Consider the following 21,871-nt stretch of genomic DNA (forward strand, 5'->3'; position numbering starts at 1 on the left):
TTTGTACAATGCAGGGTAATAAATTTGAAAAATGCACACATTTTACACAATCAAAGAGAATGTTGTTTACATACCTTCTTTTAGGGTTTACGGTGTCATTGGCATCAACCCACACTCCATTTTCCATGTATTGTGGTTTTTTATTTTTATTTTTCACTCACTGCAATTAATAATAATAAAGAGAAATAGTAAGATATTTTGTCCCTTTTACTTTTTTTTATAGTATAAACTGCACATAAAAAGTACCCAAAACCCATTTATTAAAGACACTACAACTATTACGAAATAAAGTAATCGGTAGATAGAGAATTTTGTTCTGCATATTTTGATACCTCATTCGGTATACATGTAATACAAAGTTCTTTATGTATACACTTAAACTTAAAACTGATAACCTTTTTTTCATAGCACTTTCCGTAGCAAAGGTACATCTTGTCAAAGATTGACTTTCATCAAAAAGATTCAGCTAGCAAAATTCCCCAAAACGGCATTTCGGGGGTGTTTCTAGATCTTAAGTCTCATTATGATAGCAGCTTTTTTTAATGGAACTGCTATCAAAATCCCTCTAAAATTCCATGTGCGCCTGTCTTATCAACATAAAAAATCATATATTTGGGTCAAGTGAAGTACGGTATAGAAAGCATATTTATGTACAGGACGTTTCTTTCTTCGGCCAGTTGTTTTAAATTTGTATGTAAATATGCATTGACATTGTCGGCGAATTTGACTGACTAGCAAATGTGTTACCGGTAACTAAGGTTTGCCTGGGATTCCTACTAAATGCCGTTTTGGGGGAATTTTGCTAGCAGAATCTTTTTGATGATTTAGTCAATCTTTGACAAGATAAGATGTAACTTTGATACGGAAAGTGCTATGAAAAAAAGGTTTTCAGTTTTGGCTTTGTTTACTCAAGAGCTTTAATTTGATGTATAAAATGACGCAGTTTGATGGCAAATTTGAATTCACCTAGGCCTAGCATACCTAATTTCAGGATGTACGGTACCGAATAGGGACAGTTTCGGCACTTTCTAGATTGTAGTTTTTTTCCTGTAGCCCCATGAGCCAAACTTTTGAGGGCATATTATGTCCACCCATGATGCCTTTAATCCACCATTATAAAAAATTAAATATATGTGGGGGGTATATATTTTTTTAATAAAAGTTTGGTGTCCCTATTGACCCCCGACTTCGGGGTCAATAATAATATAATAATAATAAAATGCATTTATAAAGCGCATCAAACTAAAAGGTCACTATGCGCTGAACAACTTAATTACACTTAACTTACACTACAAAATGCATGAAAGAGCAAAATATATAACAGCAAACAAAATAAACGATAATGATTTTAAAACCAACTGCCTCAGGAAACGAGCAAATGACACAAGAGGAATGAAACAGTGCTTTTAGCATTAACAGCATGGCAAGATTTAAAAAAACAGCAAAAATAATTTAAAAAACAGCAATTTTTGATTTAAAAATTGGTAAGCAATATATACAACCAATATAATAATATACACAATTAAATCAAGTTCAAAAAACAGGAGCTGCAACAGACAAGCGGAAGACATCGGCAAGAGTTGTTATTAAGTGTCATACACAGATTTAAAAAGGTGAGTCTTCATGCGCGATTTGAGTTGTGCTGTAGTGGCAGAGTTTCGGACGGAATCCGGGAGGGAATTCCAGAACTTGGGCGCTACAACCGAGAAGCACCTTCCGTATGTTACAGTCTTGCTGGGAATTTCAGACAGCAGATTGCGTGACGCAGATCTCAAGGTCCTTGATGGAATGTAGCGCGACACAAGATTAGAGAGATATGCGGGAGCTTCACCGTTGAGTATCTTGAATGTCAACAGAAGAATTTTATAAACAATCCTTTCTCTTACTGGAAGCCAGTGGAGTTTGTACAAGACATGGGTTATATGGTCTGATTTCCTGGTGAGGGTTACTACACGGGCAGCCATGTTTTGGACACGCTGTAGTTTGGAGATATCCTTATCGGGTAGACCAACAAGAATACTATTACAGTTGTCTAACCTGGAAGTGACGAACGCATGCACTAATTTCTCTGTATTGTCCGAATCTAGGTAACGCCGAAGTTTGCCGATCCTGTGAATTGCATATGATGCACGGCGACAAATGTCATTTACGTGGCTGACCATTTTGAGATTTTCGTCGAACAACACGCCTAAGTCGCGAACTTCCGGAGATGAAGCAATAGGGACAGCACTGGTCTTGATGAGGAAAGTACAACTTTGAAGGAGTGTACATTTTTACCCCTGCATGGAGGGAAAAGGGACACCTGGAAGTGAGTTTTAAAAAACAATAGAAACATGTCAGGGTAATTCATACCACCATAACTGATTAAAATCTGATTTCTTGACAACGTTGATCAGGCTCGTCAGTACAAGAAGAGGTAGGGTAGGATGTGGTGGGGTAAGAGTGGTTGGGGTAGGATTCTGGGTGGCAGGGCAGTAGGTGGGTAAGGTATGGTGTTGGGGTAGTGGGATAAGGGTGGTAGGGTATAAGAAAAGGTATCATGGTGGTAGAGGTAGTGGATAGGGTGATGCTGGTGGAGCAGTGGATAGGGTGGTGGGGTACGGGATAGGGTGGTGGGGTAGATGGGTGGGGTAGGATGGTGGAGTGCTTGGGTAGGGTGTGTGGTAGTGAGTTCTGGCAGTGGCACAATAGTATTAGGGGTGGATGAGGGGTGGTAGTGGGGTCGGGTGGTGGGGATGGTGGGTTTAGTGAGGCTAGTGGGGTCAGGGTGTGGTATAGTTATTTAAGGGTGGTGGTGGTAGGGGTAAGGTGGTGGGGTAGGTTCATGAGGGTGGTGGGGTAAGGGTGGAACAGGGTAGGTGGTAGGGTAGGGTGTGGTGGGGTAAGGGTGGTTGTGGCAAGGGTGTCCCTATTCACCCCGTATAAAGTGACATTTACCTGAAAAATATTAAAAAAATTGTTATAAAAATTCCTGTCAGAATTACTAAATAATCTTTTAGAGAAAGTTGTAGGACCTAACAGGCTAGGTCCTGGTGAATTTCCAGCTCATTTTCTAAAATAGTGGCCGTGGGAGCAGGAAAGTTTTGACCACCCCGTATTTTAGAACTTTTTTTAGATAATTTTAGTTTGGACACCCTGTATCCTAAATTTATTCTTTTACATCTGCTGAACCATTTTCTAAACACTCTTTGATTGCTCTTTCAATCTGTGGAAATTTAAAAAAATAAGTGTTAACCAAATGTGAAAAAATGAGATTTCAAAAACTTTTCTCATTTTTGTCCCTATTCACCCCTGCGTCCCTATTCACCCCATTCTACGGTACCTCAAAAATTAAATATTCAAAAATGTATAACTTTTGAACCATTCGCCCAATTGTTAATACTTTTTTTTGATAATTGTTCCTAAAAATAAGCTCTTCGATGTGAAGTAAAAATTTCAAACAAACCAGGAACTTGAAATGTTGCCCTAATATATCCCTACTAATACTAGTACTAGTACAATCATGATTCATGTGCATATGCGGTAAGCTTACGTATAATAATGTCAGTCATGTCATTGTCACTCAACATCACCTTGGCCATGGCCGCCCATCAGCATCAAATGCATATCAGGCTTCGTCATCTTGGCCATGGCCGCCCATCAGCATCAAATGCATATCAGGCTTCGTCATCTTGGCCATGGTCGCCCATCAGCATCAAATGCATATCAGGCTTCGTCATCTTGGCCATGGTCGCCCATCAGCATCAAATGCATATCAGGCTTCGTCATCTTGGCCATGGTCGCCCATCAGCATCAAATGCATATCAGGCTTCGTCATCTTGGCCATGGTCGCCCATCAGCATCAAATGCATATCAGGCTTCGTCATCTTGGCCATGGTCGCCCATCAGCATCAAATGCATATCAGGCTTCGTCATCTTGGCCATGGTCGCCCATCAGCATCAAATGCATATCAGGCTTCGTCATCTTGGCCATGGTCGCCCATCAGCATCAAATGCATATCAGGCTTCGTCATCTTGGCCATGGTCGCCCATCAGCATCAAATGCATATCAGGCTTCGTCATCTTGGCCATGGTCGCCCATCAGCATCAAATGCATATCAGGCTTCGTCATCTTGGCCATGGTCGCCCATCAGCATCAAATGCATATCAGGCTTCGTCATCTTGGCCATGGTCGCCCATCAGCATCAAATGCATATCAGGCTTCGTCATCTTGGCCATGGTCGCCCATCAGCATCAAATGCATATCAGGCTTCGTCATCTTGGCCATGGTCGCCCATCAGCATCAAATGCATATCAGGCTTCGTCATCTTGGCCATGGTCGCCCATCAGCATCAAATGCATATCAGGCTTCGTCATCTTGGCCATGGCCGCCCATCAGCATCAAATGCATATCAGGCTTCGTCATCTTGGCCATGGTCGCCCATCAGCATCAAATGCATATCAGGCTTCGTCATCTTGGCCATGGTCGCCCATCAGCATCAAATGCATATCAGGCTTCGTCACCTTGGCCATGGTCGCCCATCAGCATCAAATGCATATCAGGCTTCGTCATCTTGGCCATGGTCGCCCATCAGCATCAAATGCATATCAGGCTTCGTCATCTTGGCCATGGTCGCCCATCAGCATCAAATGCATATCAGGCTTCGTCATCTTGGCCATGGTCGCCCATCAGCATCAAATGCATATCAGGCTTCGTCATCTTGGCCATGGTCGCCCATCAGCATCAAATGCATATCAGGCTTCGTCATCTTGGCCATGGTCGCCCATCAGCATCAAATGCATATCAGGCTTCGTCATCTTGGCCATGGTCGCCCATCAGCATCAAATGCATATCAGGCTTCGTCATCTTGGCCATGGTCGCCCATCAGCATCAAATGCATATCAGGCTTCGTCATCTTGGCCATGGTCGCCCATCAGCATCAAATGCATATCAGGCTTCGTCATCTTGGCCATGGTCGCCCATCAGCATCAAATGCATATCAGGCTTCGTCATCTTGGCCATGGTCGCCCATCAGCATCAAATGCATATCAGGCTTCGTCATCTTGGCCATGGTCGCCCATCAGCATCAAATGCATATCAGGCTTCGTCATCTTGGCCATGGTCGCCCATCAGCATCAAATGCATATCAGGCTTCGTCATCTTGGCCATGGTCGCCCATCAGCATCAAATGCATATCAGGCTTCGTCATCTTGGCCATGGTCGCCCATCAGCATCAAATGCATATCAGGCTTCGTCATCTTGGCCATGGTCGCCCATCAGCATCAAATGCATATCAGGCTTCGTCATCTTGGCCATGGTCGCCCATCAGCATCAAATGCATATCAGGCTTCGTCATCTTGGCCATGGTCGCCCATCAGCATCAAATGCATATCAGGCTTCGTCATCTTGGCCATGGTTGCCCATCAGCATCAAATGCATATCAGGCTTCGTCATCTTGGCCATGGTCGCCCATCAGCATCAAATGCATATCAGGCTTCGTCATCTTGGCCATGGTCGCCCATCAGCATCAAATGCATATCAGGCTTCGTCATCTTGGCCATGGTCGCCCATCAGCATCAAATGCATATCAGGCTTCGTCATCTTGGCCATGGTCGCCCATCAGCATCAAATGCATATCAGGCTTCGTCATCTTGGCCATGGTCGCCCATCAGCATCAAATGCATATCAGGCTTCGTCATCTTGGCCATGGTCGCCCATCAGCATCAAATGCATATCAGGCTTCGTCATCTTGGCCATGGTCGCCCATCAGCATCAAATGCATATCAGGCTTCGTCCGAAATCTCATCCGTGATCAGAACAATTTGAAGCTTAATGTTAAATTATTAAATTCTCGCACACATGCACTGCTGCTAAATTGGTCAAGCTGGGAGATTCCACGTTTGTTGATAGAAAGACAGCCTAGGCTAATAGAAATTGGCACTCCATTCGTGCCGTGGATAATAATAAAGTTTAAAACATGTAGGCCTAGCCTTTGTCCGGCACTTAGGCAGGGTGATTCTTTGTAATTTTTTGTTGGATTATTTTTATTTGATTTTGATCCTATTTGTGACCTCTTCTCATAATTTATTACTTTCCTTTTCTCACAAGTAGGCCTAAAGTCTGAAACATCGAGTCGTAGTACCGTCCATGCGAACTTGGATGCCCGGCTTGGATGTAAGCTTAAGCGCTTAGGTTGACGCAAATTCAAGAAAGTAGAAAACTTGGAAGTATGACTATATCCCGGGACTATATCTGCCTCTGTATTTTGCAAACTAAAACAAGAATAGGGCCTACTCTATTAAATAAATACGAAAATGAGAGTAGGCCTATGACTGAATTAATTTAGATGCCAAGACACTGAAGTGAAACTGATATCGTAAAAGTCACACCGGCGCTTGCACTAAGTTATGAATGAATCATGCCGTACAATGGTTTATACTCATCACATGTAGGCCCGGCATGTAGGCCTATATCGCCATGGTCGGGGCACGTATGTAGGGCTATTTGCATGCTTGTCATGGGTCGACCTGGCTAAAAATCCTGGCGTTTGCGGGCCGAATGTGGCAACCCAAAATTAACGGTCGACCTGGGAGAAACCGATTTACGATAACTTAGGTGGTCTATCGTGTGCGATACGCTATTTTTGGTCGACCTGGGATTTTTTTCTCCCAGCTTGACCCAAAACGCTGCACTGCTTGAACTCAGAGTTGCGAACCAAACCAGCCTGACATGCGTGGAGACACCCTGGTGGAGTCTTTTAACTCGAGGCTGACATAAATACCGCAAGGAAAACGGTCCATTACAATTTAGTCCAACCCAATTTCGCCCTAGGCTGGCACTCCTCAAAACAAAGTGACGATGTCAGATAAAGGCAACATTGAACTCCATTTTTCAAAGCCAATCAGCCCCTTTCTGTTTTACTATCGTCACTCAAAAGACCCCTACTTTCCAAACTTTTGAACAAACTTCTGATTCTCACCGACGGTTTTCTCTCAAATTCACACACAATTTCATAGACTTTTTCATTCATTTTCGCTCAAACGTTTCAACTTCAATTTTTACTTTTGATGACATTAATTGTCAACTTGTTTTTCGACCAAAATATTAGCCTACACAAAATATTCCCAGTCACCGTAAGACCCCATTTTTAAATGATAGGCTACCTTGATATTTTTGCCAAATTGCTATTCTGAGTAATGGGCTAATTAGTTTTCTGCCATACACAGGATCGGATTGTGATTTTCATAGTTCAATTGTCAATTATTTATTAAATAAACCTCCTTTTGATAAGTCAGGTTTTGAAAGTCCACCTAGTCCCACAGGCCTACCATGAAATTAAGAATTCCAAAATGTGATTTTTTATGGGAATATGTCATCTTTAAAGGCATATAGGGGGGCCTAACTCAAAAACATGCCTGGCGACTCGTTCCGGGTTTTGTTGGTCACAAATCTGAAATATTATTTTTAAACCCCTGTAATGCGAGCGCCATTGTGATTTGTGAAAACTTTTGCATTGAGCGTTTCTTAACATGTTTTACACCTTTTTTGGAGCATAGGCTAATTCGAAATGGTAGCATCTGTGTAAAAAAAATCGCTTGCCTCCCTCTTTTTCTGGCCTGCAAAAAAATCCTTGACCCCGACCCCGGGCCCGACCCCTTTTTGCCCTATGCCAATAAATATTTCCCCCCAAATAATTATTCCATCACCCCTCGCCTTCTAATGATCCGCTTTTTGGTGTCAAATCTCTCACCAAAAGAGTTTCGAACTATTGTCCACACATAGGCCTAGCTACCTGTCACTTCCAAAGTCGAATGGTCAACGGGGGCGGGTGGAGATGGGGTCCTATACAGATACATGTGCCACCCCACCATGACATAAGAAACAAGATACGGTACAGAACTTCCCATCTATAAAATAATGTTACGTTATGTGCAATGGAAGACAACTATCAACACAATGCCAGCTATAAATAGCAATTTACCCTCTATATATCCCGCTATATACTACGAGCGAGCGTAGGCCTAGTAGGTTAATGATTAGGCCTATAGACCTAAATAATAGATAGGCAAAACTATTCTTTTCTTATTCTTTTCTTTTTCAAAACTATTCTTATTCTTTTTCTGTTTCTGGGGATGTGCAGTAATTATATGACCCCAGTCAAATTCAAATCAAGATCTCTGGAAATAATCTTTGGACCATTATATCTCGCTTTGAGACAAACTAATAAATTGAGATGGCTATTAAGGCAAATAAAAAGTTTGTCTCAAAGCTTGTGCGCGCGTTTGTAAAATCGCGCAATTTGAAGAAAAAGAAATGCGGAATTTTTGTTTTATTTAAATTTTTTTTTTCCGGAAAAATTCGGCGAAAATCAGATTTTTTTTCTCAAAATACCATATAAATACCAAGTCGGGAATTAAAAAAAAATCGCATTCGCATTTGTTTTCAAACCGCTCGTGAGCTTTGAGACAAACTTTTTTTTTTGCCTAAAGGTCCGTTCATACTACCGCCACATTTGCGGTGCGTTGCTTTGCGATGCGGTGCGTTGCCGCACTGCAAAAGTGAAAAACTACTGCATTGCGATATCGCAATGAAGTTAAATACATTTTTAAGGTCCGTTCATACTACCGCCACATTTGCGGTGCGTTGCTTTGCGATGTGGTGCGTTGTCGCACCGCATCTACTGCATTGCGATATCGCAATAAAGTTAAATACATTTTAACCTGGAAATGCGACGAGTTGCGTTGAGTTGCGGCAAAAGTAATCGATATATCGGCATCGCAAAGCAACGCATCGCAAATGCGGTGGTAGTATGAACGAACCTTAATAGTACTATGACGATTTTTTATGTTAGGCTTGCCGCCTTTTGCCAGCTCTCGCTTTCCATCTGCTAAATGTTAATAATTTATTTACACACCACTTTTCCTTTAATTAAACATGTTACAAAGCTATCTAATAATGCAATTAACCCAGCGATGATAAATGTCACAATAAATCAACGTAAATAGTAATAGTAAGATTGTAAAAACAGATATTAAATTAAATATCATAAAAACCCATACAATTAACCAATAGCGAGCGATGATAAATGTCACAATAAATCAACGTATATCGTCGGCCGCGTCACATACTGACGTATTTGCAAAATACGCATTTCGAGAAAATCGAACTTGAAAATTTAGCGATTTTCATTTGCCTCGTAATCTTGATTAAAATAATATTGTCGATTAAAACCAGGTTAACAGTAATGCAAATATACCATATTTTCAATATAGTTCACTTATCACTATCAGAGCATAACTTAATCTGCAAAAAAATCAATATTAAATAAAATACGTCACTATGTGAAAAGGACAAATGTTAATTTCGGCGTTCAAATGACAAATACGTCGCGCAAATACGTTAGTATGTGAAACAGTTGCGCAAATACGTCAGTATGTGAAAAGGCCAAAATAGCAATTTTGCCGTGAAATTACAGAATCGCGCAAATACGTAGCGCAAATACGTCAGTATGTGAAACGGCAAATTCTTCAAATTGCAGATACGATGTACTGAACTTGCGCAGTATAGGTGATCGGCAAATACGTCGTTATGTGATGCGGACAATTCAAGGTTTTGTAAATACGACACAATTAAATTAATTAATATCTAACTAATTAAGCAACTTTGAGGCATGTTTTTTTTGTGAATATATAGATAAGAACGTAGCAAACTAATATACCAATTTTCTCAAAAATGTTAAAAATGTCGAATACGTCAGTATGTGATACGGCCGACGATATAATGTAGCAAGACCTTTTAAAAACAGATAAATTAAATATCATAAAAACCCTTGCGTGTTTCGTAACTTCAAATCGGCAATTAATGCTCAAAGGTACTTCAGATAAGGCAAGAAAAAGCAGCAAACATTTTATCTATACAATAATAACTTTCCCTCTAAAGCATCTGGTTCACTGTCAGCTTTTTAAGGCAATATAATAAGTAATAAGTTGATTGATATATAAATTGGTTGATCATAAAATGTAAAACAATTCATCCAAATAGGTTTTGTACATTTTAATGACCATAAGTGTGCCAATGTATCATCCTGCAAATGATAAGAACGAAAATGACCTAATATTGTCGATGATGATGTGAATCAGTGACGTATTAATAGGAATGACCACTGTTAATACAGTTTCCACTAGAACGATTTTTCATTTACTGTGTGCGTGCACTCACACACGTATTGTCTATGGAGAAAGTGATCGATACAAGAAATCCCAGGTCTGTTAAATGGCGTACATACTTGTTTTGATCCAAATGTAGGCCTATATCAGGGTGTTTCAAGAAATTCCTGATTCCACCAGAAAACATTAACCAAACTTTTTCCTGTTTGGTCAGTAAATAGAGAGGACCTTCCTTCATGAAGAGATCAACTTTTTTAATGAAAAATTTAATGAGATGAGAACTACAACAGGTTGAAGTGACACCATTCCGTGCATCAGGTGTTCAAACGCAATTATCTCCGAATTTGGAGTGAATCAGACAAGCAAACTTACATACTCATAAAATTTAACTATTTTTGAAGACAAAATGTGCAGGATGTTAAGAAATTTAAGAATGTTTAAGCCTACCGCGGCCCATCTCAAATCTTTTACTTCCCCGTGCACTACTCACTACCTAGTCTGTGTTACAGACCGTGTACCTATATCCATAGGGAGAGAAACTACTGGGAACCACACACTCTCGGAAACCATAGTGGGCACATGCACACACAGTGTATTGCTCAATGTAGTAAAGATAATCTTTGAGTTGGAGCAAATTTCTCAAAATTGGTAGTGATTAATGTTACCAAACTTATGCCATGATGAAATATAATAATTTTTGAAGATAAAATGTGCTGACCTTAAAAGATTGAACAATGTTTAAGACTACCGCTATTCATTTGAAATAATGCACTTAATGTTCATCTCCTCTATGGAGATATTTTCCATGGCGGCCATCTATGATCATGCTTGAGGTTTCACCAAACAAACCATGGGTTTTGAGGTCTTATATTTTTTGTTGTATGTCAACAAAATCGATTAAATTTTCAGGATGATCTTATTTTCATGTTGTTATAAGCAAATATAATGTTCCAGATAACGCTAGTTAATAAATACATTAAGAAAAAGTACCTTAAAGTTGCACTTTCTGTTAGTATTCCTTTTTCGACTTTAACTTTTTAACATGTTCTAGCAGCCCTATATAAAACCGTGACACTCGAAAGGCCATATCTCTGGAATGAAACGTCCGATTAAGATTATTTAAACGCCAAAATGTTTCTTTCATCAATTCCAAGCCAATAAGTTAGGTCTGAATCAATTTAAAAGTACTTCAATTTTTAGTGGACATGCCTAGTATTAATTTTGTATTTCGTTTTTCGTGTTATGTCTTATTTATACGTTCCAGCTGCGTAATTAGCCCAATAACGATAATAATGAATTTGTAAGCGCTCTTTAGCAAATTCATTGTTCATTGAAATTACAATCGTATGACAAAACAGGAGAAACTAGTAAGTAGTAAAGATTTGCAGTTTAAAGAGAATTGGCCGGTGCTGATTGAAATGAAGCTATACTATATGGACAATCTGAGTGTGCTCTTTCGTTTAATGACATAAAATTTGAAAAATATTGTATCACTTGAGGTTTTGACTTTTAAAAGCTACATTGTGGTCGAAAAATGTGCTTGAATCACTTTTGATTTTGATAAAATTGGAGATATAAAGGAAATGAAAAAAGACTGATTAACCGGGACTGATACTAATGACAATGTTTAAAAACAAATCAATTCAAAATAAAATAAAAACTTTTTTGGAAAAAAACCAAAAAAACCAGTATCATCTAAAAAGGTTGCTTGCCCTATTTCTTTTTCCTTTGGGCTTCTCTCTTTCTATTCTTTCTAGTACTTCTTTATGTATATTAATTAATTCCTAATTACTTAATTACTCCTTCTTATTAAATAATCTATTCATTTGAATGTTAACATATGGGTTATTTGTTTCTTTATTTTCCTTAGGCTCCTACAGTTACTCACTTTTTTGTGGGGTCACATAGGTTAAAATCAATGGCCCAAATTTGGGCCCCCAAAAATTTGTGAGGGCCTCAAACATTTAAGATTTAAAATTCTGGCTTATTTTGAGGCCTGTATAACAATATATGTAACTTTTGTATTTTACATGTGGCTTTTATACCAAATATATTTTAACTTTAACTAAACATTACGCAGGGGGGGGGGGGTGCGGGGGTGTGATCGCACCTCCCCAAATTTGCACAAGTATACAAAAAGTCCCCAAATTTAAGAATTTGCGAGCGTAGCGAGGTTTTTTACGTTTTTTTGGTCAAAAAGGTCCAAATTTTGGGGAAGAGTCCACTTTTTACAAAATCGCCCCCCTTTGGAAAAAAGTCCACTTTTTCAAAATCAGCACCCGCCCCCCAAAAAAATCCTGCGTACGGGCCTGCGTTCCACTGTTTCATATATTCCAATCTTTAGGGCCTAGTTGTCATTTGTCATTGATGCAGATCGATGTAGAAAGTATATTGTCTTAATTTGATGCTATATTCAAGAAAAATAAGGTAGGACACTATAAATTTAAGTATGTTTTGGAACACATTGATCATTCTGCTGCTGAGGAACATTCCTTCAAGCCAATCAATACAGTACAGTCCGTGCATTACATGCAGTTTCATTGTGCATACTGCCTTCGGTAACCTTTAACAATATTTTTGACAAATATTGCTTACAGTAAATATTGCTTACACGAAGCCTAAAAATATTGCTTGAGTATGCCTTAGGTATGCTTAAGGTATGCTTAAGGTATGCCTTAAAAGTATGCCTTAATTATTGCTTATAAGGCATAACAGTAAAATATAAGCAATATACAGTTATCATAAGCAAAATATTGCTTATTTGTGTAAGCAATATATTGCTTTTTGTGTAAGCAATATATGCCTAAATATCAGAAACGAAGCCTTAATATATGCCTAAGGTATGCCTAAGGTATGCCTAAGGTATGCCTAAGGTATGCCTTAAAAATATGCCTTAAATATTGCTTATAAGGCATATGGATATTAAGGCTTTGAAGCCTTCTTATATTGCTAGGTATATTGCTTAAATATGGCTTAAATTTTGGTAAGGGTACTGATACTAACGTAGATTGCCTGGCGATCGGAGTGTTATCGTCAGAGCACCTCGGACTATACTAATACTAGTACTAGTAGTACTATCATGATTCATGTGCATATGCGGTAAGCTTACGTATAATAATGTCAGTCATGTCATTGTCACTCAACATCACCTTGGCCATGGCCGCCCATCAGCATCAAATGCATATCAGGCTTCGTCATCTTGGCCATGGTCGCCCATCAGCATCAAATGCATATCAGGCTTCGTCATCTTGGCCATGGTCGCCCATCAGCATCAAATGCATATCAGGCTTCGTCATCTTGGCCATGGCCGCCCATCAGCATCAAATGCATATCAGGCTTCGTCATCTTGGCCATGGTCGCCCATCAGCATCAAATGCATATCAGGCTTCGTCATCTTGGCCATGGTCGCCCATCAGCATCAAATGCATATCAGGCTTCGTCATCTTGGCCATGGTCGCCCATCAGCATCAAATGCATATCAGGCTTCGTCATCTTGGCCATGGTCGCCCATCAGCATCAAATGCATATCAGGCTTCGTCATCTTGGCCATGGTCGCCCATCAGCATCAAATGCATATCAGGCTTCGTCATCTTGGCCATGGTCGCCCATCAGCATCAAATGCATATCAGGCTTCGTCATCTTGGCCATGGTCGCCCATCAGCATCAAATGCATATCAGGCTTCGTCATCTTGGCCATGGTCGCCCATCAGCATCAAATGCATATCAGGCTTCGTCATCTTGGCCATGGTCGCCCATCAGCATCAAATGCATATCAGGCTTCGTCATCTTGGCCATGGCCGCCCATCAGCATCAAATGCATATCAGGCTTCGTCATCTCTTGGCCATGGTCGCCCATCAGCATCAAATGCATATCAGGCTTCGTCATCTTGGCCATGGTCGCCCATCAGCATCAAATGCATATCAGGCTTCGTCATCTTGGCCATGGTCGCCCATCAGCATCAAATGCATATCAGGCTTCGTCATCTTGGCCATGGTCGCCCATCAGCATCAAATGCATATCAGGCTTCGTCATCTTGGCCATGGTCGCCCATCAGCATCAAATGCATATCAGGCTTCGTCATCTTGGCCATGGTCGCCCATCAGCATCAAATGCATATCAGGCTTCGTCATCTTGGCCATGGCCGCCCATCAGCATCAAATGCATATCAGGCTTCGTCATCTTGGCCATGGTCGCCCATCAGCATCAAATGCATATCAGGCTTCGTCATCTTGGCCATGGTCGCCCATCAGCATCAAATGCATATCAGGCTTCGTCATCTTGGCCATGGTCGCCCATCAGCATCAAATGCATATCAGGCTTCGTCATCTTGGCCATGGTCGCCCATCAGCATCAAATGCATATCAGGCTTCGTCATCTTGGCCATGGTCGCCCATCAGCATCAAATGCATATCAGGCTTCGTCATCTTGGCCATGGTCGCCCATCAGCATCAAATGCATATCAGGCTTCGTCATCTTGGCCATGGTCGCCCATCAGCATCAAATGCATATCAGGCTTCGTCATCTTGGCCATGGTCGCCCATCAGCATCAAATGCATATCAGGCTTCGTCATCTTGGCCATGGTCGCCCATCAGCATCAAATGCATATCAGGCTTCGTCATCTTGGCCATGGTCGCCCATCAGCATCAAATGCATATCAGGCTTCGTCATCTTGGCCATGGTCGCCCATCAGCATCAAATGCATATCAGGCTTCGTCATCTTGGCCATGGTCGCCCATCAGCATCAAATGCATATCAGGCTTCGTCATCTTGGCCATGGTCGCCCATCAGCATCAAATGCATATCAGGCTTCGTCATCTTGGCCATGGTCGCCCATCAGCATCAAATTCATATCAGGCTTCGTCATCTTGGCCATGGTCGCCCATCAGCATCAAATGCATATCAGGCTTCGTCATCTTGGCCATGGTCGCCCATCAGCATCAAATGCATATCAGGCTTCGTCATCTTGGCCATGGTCGCCCATCAGCATCAAATGCATATCAGGCTTCGTCATCTTGGCCATGGTCGCCCATCAGCATCAAATGCATATCAGGCTTCGTCATCTTGGCCATGGTCGCCCATCAGCATCAAATGCATATCAGGCTTCGTCATCTTGGCCATGGTCGCCCATCAGCATCAAATGCATATCAGGCTTCGTCATCTTGGCCATGGTCGCCCATCAGCATCAAATGCATATCAGGCTTCGTCATCTTGGCCATGGTCGCCCATCAGCATCAAATGCATATCAGGCTTCGTCATCTTGGCCATGGTCGCCCATCAGCATCAAATGCATATCAGGCTTCGTCATCTTGGCCATGGTCGCCCATCAGCATCAAATGCATATCAGGCTTCGTCATCTTGGCCATGGTCGCCCATCAGCATCAAATGCATATCAGGCTTCGTCATCTTGGCCATGGTCGCCCATCAGCATCAAATGCATATCAGGCTTCGTCATCTTGGCCATGGTCGCCCATCAGCATCAAATGCATATCAGGCTTCGTCATCTTGGCCATGGTCGCCCATCAGCATCAAATGCATATCAGGCTTCGTCATCTTGGCCATGGTCGCCCATCAGCATCAAATGCATATCAGGCTTCGTCAGCATCAAATGCATATCAGGCTTCGTCATCTTGGCCATGGTCGCCCATCAGCATCAAATGCATATCAGGCTTCGTCATCTTGGCCATGGTCGCCCATCAGCATCAAATGCATATCAGGCTTCGTCCGAAATCTCATCCGTGATCAGAACAATTTGAAGCTTAATGTTAAATTATTAAATTCTCGCACACATGCACTGCTGCTAAATTGGTCAAGCTGGGAGATTCCACGTTTGTTGATAGAAAGACAGCCTAGGCTAATAGAAATTGGCACTCCATTCGTGCCGTGGATAATAATAAAGTTTAAAACATGTAGGCCTAGCCTTTGTCCGGCACTTAGGCAGGGTGATTCTTTGTAATTTTTTGTTGGATTATTTTATTTGATTTTGATCCTATTTGTGACCTCTTCTCATAATTTATTACTTTCCTTTTCTCACAAGTAGGCCTAAAGTCTGAAACATCGAGTCGTAGTACCGTCCATGCGAACTTGGATGCCCGGCTTGGATGTAAGCTTAAGCGCTTAGGTTGACGCAAATTCAAGAAAGTAGAAAACTTGGAAGTATGACTATATCCCGGGACTATATCTGCCTCTGTATTTTGCAAACTAAAACAAGAATAGGGCCTACTCTATTAAATAAATACGAAAATGAGAGTAGGCCTATGACTGAATTAATTTAGATGCCAAGACACTGAAGTGAAACTGATATCGTAAAAGTCACACCGGCGCTTGCACTAAGTTATGAATGAATCATGCCGTACAATGGTTTATACTCATCACATGTAGGCCCGGCATGTAGGCCTATATCGCCATGGTCGGGGCACGTATGTAGGGCTATTTGCATGCTTGTCATGGGTCGACCTGGCTAAAAATCCTGGCGTTTGCGGGCCGAATGTGGCAACCCAAAATTAACGGTCGACCTGGGAGAAACCGATTTACGATAACTTAGGTGGTCTATCGTGTGCGATACGCTATTTTTGGTCGACCTGGGATTTTTTTCTCCCAGCTTGACCCAAAACGCTGCACTGCTTGAACTCAGAGTTGCGAACCAAACCAGCCTGACATGCGTGGAGACACCCTGGTGGAGTCTTTTAACTCGAGGCTGACATAAATACCGCAAGGAAAACGGTCCATTACAATTTAGTCCAACCCAATTTCGCCCTAGGCTGGCACTCACTCAAAACAAAGTGACGATGTCAGATAAAGGCAACATTGAACTCCATTTTTCAAAGCCAATCAGCCCCTTTCTGTTTTACTATCGTCACTCAAAAGACCCCTACTTTCCAAACTTTTGAACAAACTTCTGATTCTCACCGACGGTTTTCTCTCAAATTCACACACACAATTTCATAGACTTTTTCATTCATTTTCGCTCAAACGTTTCAACTTCAATTTTTACTTTTGATGACATTAATTGTCAACTTGTTTTTCGACCAAAATATTAGCCTACACAAAATATTCCCAGTCACCGTAAGACCCCATTTTTAAATGATAGGCTACCTTGATATTTTTGCCAAATTGCTATTCTGAGTAATGGGCTAATTAGTTTTCTGCCATACACAGGATCGGATTGTGATTTTCATAGTTCAATTGTCAATTATTTATTAAATAAACCTCCTTTTGATAAGTCAGGTTTTGAAAGTCCACCTAGTCCCACAGGCCTACCATGAAATTAAGAATTCCAAAATGTGATTTTTTTATGGGAATATGTCATCTTTAAAGGCATATAGGGGGGGGGGGGCCTAACTCAAAAACATGCCTGGCGACTCGTTCCGGGTTTTGTTGGTCACAAATCTGAAATATTATTTTTAAACCCCTGTAATGCGAGCGCCATTGTGATTTGTGAAAACTTTTGCATTGAGCGTTTCTTAACATGTTTTACACCTTTTTGGAGCATAGGCTAATTCGAAATGGTAGCATCTGTGTAAAAAAAATCGCTTGCCTCCCTCTTTTTCTGGCCTGCAAAAAATCCTTGACCCCGACCCCAGGCCCGACCCTTTTGCCCTATGCCAATAAATATTTCCCCCCCAAATAATTATTCCATCACCCCTCGCCTTCTAATGATCCGCTTTTTTGGTGTCAAATCTCTCACCAAAAGAGTTTCGAACTGTTGTCCACACATAGGCCTAGCTACCTGTCACTTCCAAAGTCGAATGGTCAACGGGGGCGGGTGGAGATGGGGTCCTATACAGATACATGTGCCACCCCACCATGACATAAGAAACAAGATACGGTACAGAACTTCCCATCTATAAAATAATGTTACGTTATGTGCAATGGAAGACAACTATCAACACAATGCCAGCTATAAATAGCAATTTACCCTCTATATATCCCGCTATATACTACGAGCGAGCGTAGGCCTAGTAGGTTAATGATTAGGCCTATAGACCTAAATAATAGATAGGCAAAACTATTCTTTTTCTTATTCTTTTTCTTTTTCAAAACTATTCTTATTCTTTTTCTGTTTCTGGGGATGTGCAGTAATTATATGACCCCCGGTCAAATTCAAATCAAGATCTCTGGAAATAATCTTTGGACCATTATATCTCGCTTTGAGACAAACTAATAAATTGAGATGGCTATTAAGGCAAATAAAAAGTTTGTCTCAAAGCTTGTGCGCGCGTTTGTAAAATCGCGCAATTTGAAGAAAAAGAAATGCGGAATTTTTGTTTTATTTAAATTTTTTTTCCGGAAAAATTCGGCGAAAATCAGATTTTTTTTCTCAAAATACCATATAAATACCAAGTCGGGAATTAAAAAAAAATCGCATTCGCATTTGTTTTCAAACCGCTCGTGAGCTTTGAGACAAACTTTTTTTTTGCCTAAAGGTCCGTTCATACTACCGCCACATTTGCGGTGCGTTGCCGCACTGCAAACTACTGCATTGCGATATCGCAATGAAGTTAAATACATTTTTAAGGTCCGTTCATACTACCGCCACATTTGCGGTGCGTTGCTTTGCGATGTGGTGCGTTGTCGCACCGCATCTACTGCATTGCGATATCGCAATAAAGTTAAATACATTTTAACCTGGAAATGCGACGAGTTGCGTTGAGTTGCGGCAAAAGTAATCGATATATCGGCATCGCAAAGCAACGCATCGCAAATGCGGTGGTAGTATGAACGAACCTTAATAGTACTATGACGATTTTATGTTAGGCTTGCCGCCTTTTGCCAGCTCTCGCTTTCCATCTGCTAAATGTTAATAATTTATTTACACACCACTTTTCCTTTAATTAAACATGTTACAAAGCTATCTAATAATGCAATTAACCCAGCGATGATAAATGTCACAATAAATCAACGTAAAGAGTAATAGTAAGATTGTAAAAACAGATATTAAATTAAATATCATAAAAACCCATACAATTAACCAATAGCGAGCGATGATAAATGTCACAATAAATCAACGTATATAATGTAGCAAGACCTTTTAAAAACAGATAAATTAAATATCATAAAAACCCTTGCGTGTTTCGTAACTTCAAATCGGCAATTAATGCTCAAAGGTACTTCAGATAAGGCAAGAAAAAGCAGCAAACATTTTATCTATACAATAATAACTTTCCCTCTAAAGCATCTGGTTCACTGTCAGCTTTTTAAGGCAATATAATAAGTAATAAGTTGATTGATATATAAATTGGTTGATCATAAAATGTAAAACAATTCATCCAAATAGGTTTTGTACATTTTAATGACCATAAGTGTGCCAATGTATCATCCTGCAAATGATAAGAACGAAAATGACCTAATATTGTCGATGATGATGTGAATCAGTGACGTATTAATAGGAATGACCACTGTTAATACAGTTTCCACTAGAACGATTTTTCATTTACTGTGTGCGTGCACTCACACACGTATTGTCTATGGAGAAAGTGATCGATACAAGAAATCCCAGGTCTGTTAAATGGCGTACATACTTGTTTTGATCCAAATGTAGGCCTATATCAGGGTGTTTCAAGAAATTCCTGATTCCACCAGAAAACATTAACCAAACTTTTTCCTGTTTGGTCAGTAAATAGAGAGGACCTTCCTTCATGAAGAGATCAACTTTTTTAATGAAAAATTTAATGAGATGAGAACTACAACAGGTTGAAGTGACACCATTCCGTGCATCAGGTGTTCAAACGCAATTATCTCCGAATTTGGAGTGAATCAGACAAGCAAACTTACATACTCATAAAATTTAACTATTTTTGAAGACAAAATGTGCAGGATGTTAAGAAATTTAAGAATGTTTAAGCCTACCGCGGCCCATCTCAAATCTTTTACTTCCCGTGCACTACTCACTACCTAGTCTGTGTTACAGACCGTGTACCTATATCCATAGGGAGAGAAACTACTGGGAACCACACACTCTCGGAAACCATAGTGGGCACATGCACACACAGTGTATTGCTCAATGTAGTAAAGATAATCTTTGAGTTGGAGCAAATTTCTCAAAATTGGTAGTGATTAATGTTACCAAACTTATGCCATGATGAAATATAATAATTTTTGAAGATAAAATGTGCTGACCTTAAAAGATTGAACAATGTTTAAGACTACCGCTATTCATTTGAAATAATGCACTTAATGTTCATCTCCTCTATGGAGATATTTTCCATGGCGGCCATCTATGATCATGCTTGAGGTTTCACCAAACAAACCATGGGTTTTGAGGTCTTATATTTTTTGTTGTATGTCAACAAAATCGATTAAATTTTCAGGATGATCTTATTTTCATGTTGTTATAAGCAAATATAATGTTCCAGATAACGCTAGTTAATAAATACATTAAGAAAAAAGTACCTTAAAGTTGCACTTTCTGTTAGTATTCTTTTTCGACTTTAACTTTTTAACATGTTCTAGCAGCCCTATATAAAACCGTGACACTCGAAAGGCCATATCTCTGGAATGAAACGTCCGATTAAGATTATTTAAACGCCAAAATGTTTCTTTCATCAATTCCAAGCCAATAAGTTAGGTCTGAATCAATTTAAAAGTACTTCAATTTTTAGTGGACATGCCTAGTATTAATTTTGTATTTCGTTTTTCGTGTTATGTCTTATTTATACGTTCCAGCTGCGTAATTAGCCCAATAACGATAATAATGAATTTGTAAGCGCTCTTTAGCAAATTCATTGTTCATTGAAATTACAATCGTATGACAAAACAGGAGAAACTAGTAAGTAGTAAAGATTTGCAGTTTAAAGAGAATTGGCCGGTGCTGATTGAAATGAAGCTATACTATATGGACAATCTGAGTGTGCTCTTTCGTTTAATGACATAAAATTTGAAAAATATTGTATCACTTGAGGTTTTGACTTTTAAAAGCTACATTGTGGTCGAAAAATGTGCTTGAATAGGTCGTTTTCAACAGATTTGCCACATTCGCCTTGCTATAAACATTCAATTGCGTTATCTGTTGACATAATGGGAAAAAAAGCTCACACAGCTCTTATGATGCTATGCACTCAACCGTGTAGTGTAAACTGTGTAGAGACAATTCACTGAGCTTCACTGCTTGCTTGGAAGCTCTTGGACGTAAATGTGTGCTCAGGTTTATCGAGAATGTCGAGTTGGAAACTGGATATAGATGCGTTTATAAGAGAATCATTTTGTAGCCAAACCTTTCCATATCTTAAAAAGGGACAGTGAAAACTAATATTTTGTGGAAAACACATAAGAATCTATTCTTTATTGGAATCACATCATTATTGCTTTCATGCCTTCCATATCAACTGGAATAGCCCATTTCAAACTTTATCACTGATAACTTTAATTGTCATTTAAAGGGGCATTTCGTGATCCACAGCCTCATCCCCCCACTTTTCTCAAAAAAAGTTGAGATTTTTACATCACTGGAAACCTCTGGCTACATAATGTTTTATGTACAAAATATTTCTTGCAGATTAATTCGTTTAGCAAAGATATCGTGAAATTTGAATTTCGTTCTGGTGCACCAGAACGAAATTACAACGCATTGTCTATGGAGCAGTGTAATACACATATAATAATGCATAGTCGCGAACGCAAAAATCGGAATCAATTGAAATTTTAGGAATAGGTTTTTTTCGTGGATATCTAATGAAAAATGACATAAATAGAGGATGCTAGGATCACGAAATACTCCTTTAAAGCAA

General features: G+C 40.1%; 1 protein-coding gene across 1 annotated transcript; it reads right to left on the reverse strand.

Annotated features, from left to right (window-relative positions):
• Nucleotides 1-1,586: 1,586 nt before the first annotated feature.
• Nucleotides 1,587-2,162, reverse strand: LOC140140677 (uncharacterized). Its single transcript, XM_072162434.1, has one exon. The coding sequence runs from the start codon at nucleotides 2,160-2,162 to the stop codon at nucleotides 1,587-1,589; it is 576 nt and encodes a 191-aa protein (XP_072018535.1).
• Nucleotides 2,163-21,871: the final 19,709 nt, after the last annotated feature.

This window comes from Amphiura filiformis, chromosome 19 (assembly GCF_039555335.1).
Source record: "Amphiura filiformis chromosome 19, Afil_fr2py, whole genome shotgun sequence".
Lineage (NCBI taxonomy): Eukaryota > Metazoa > Echinodermata > Ophiuroidea > Amphilepidida > Amphiuridae > Amphiura > Amphiura filiformis.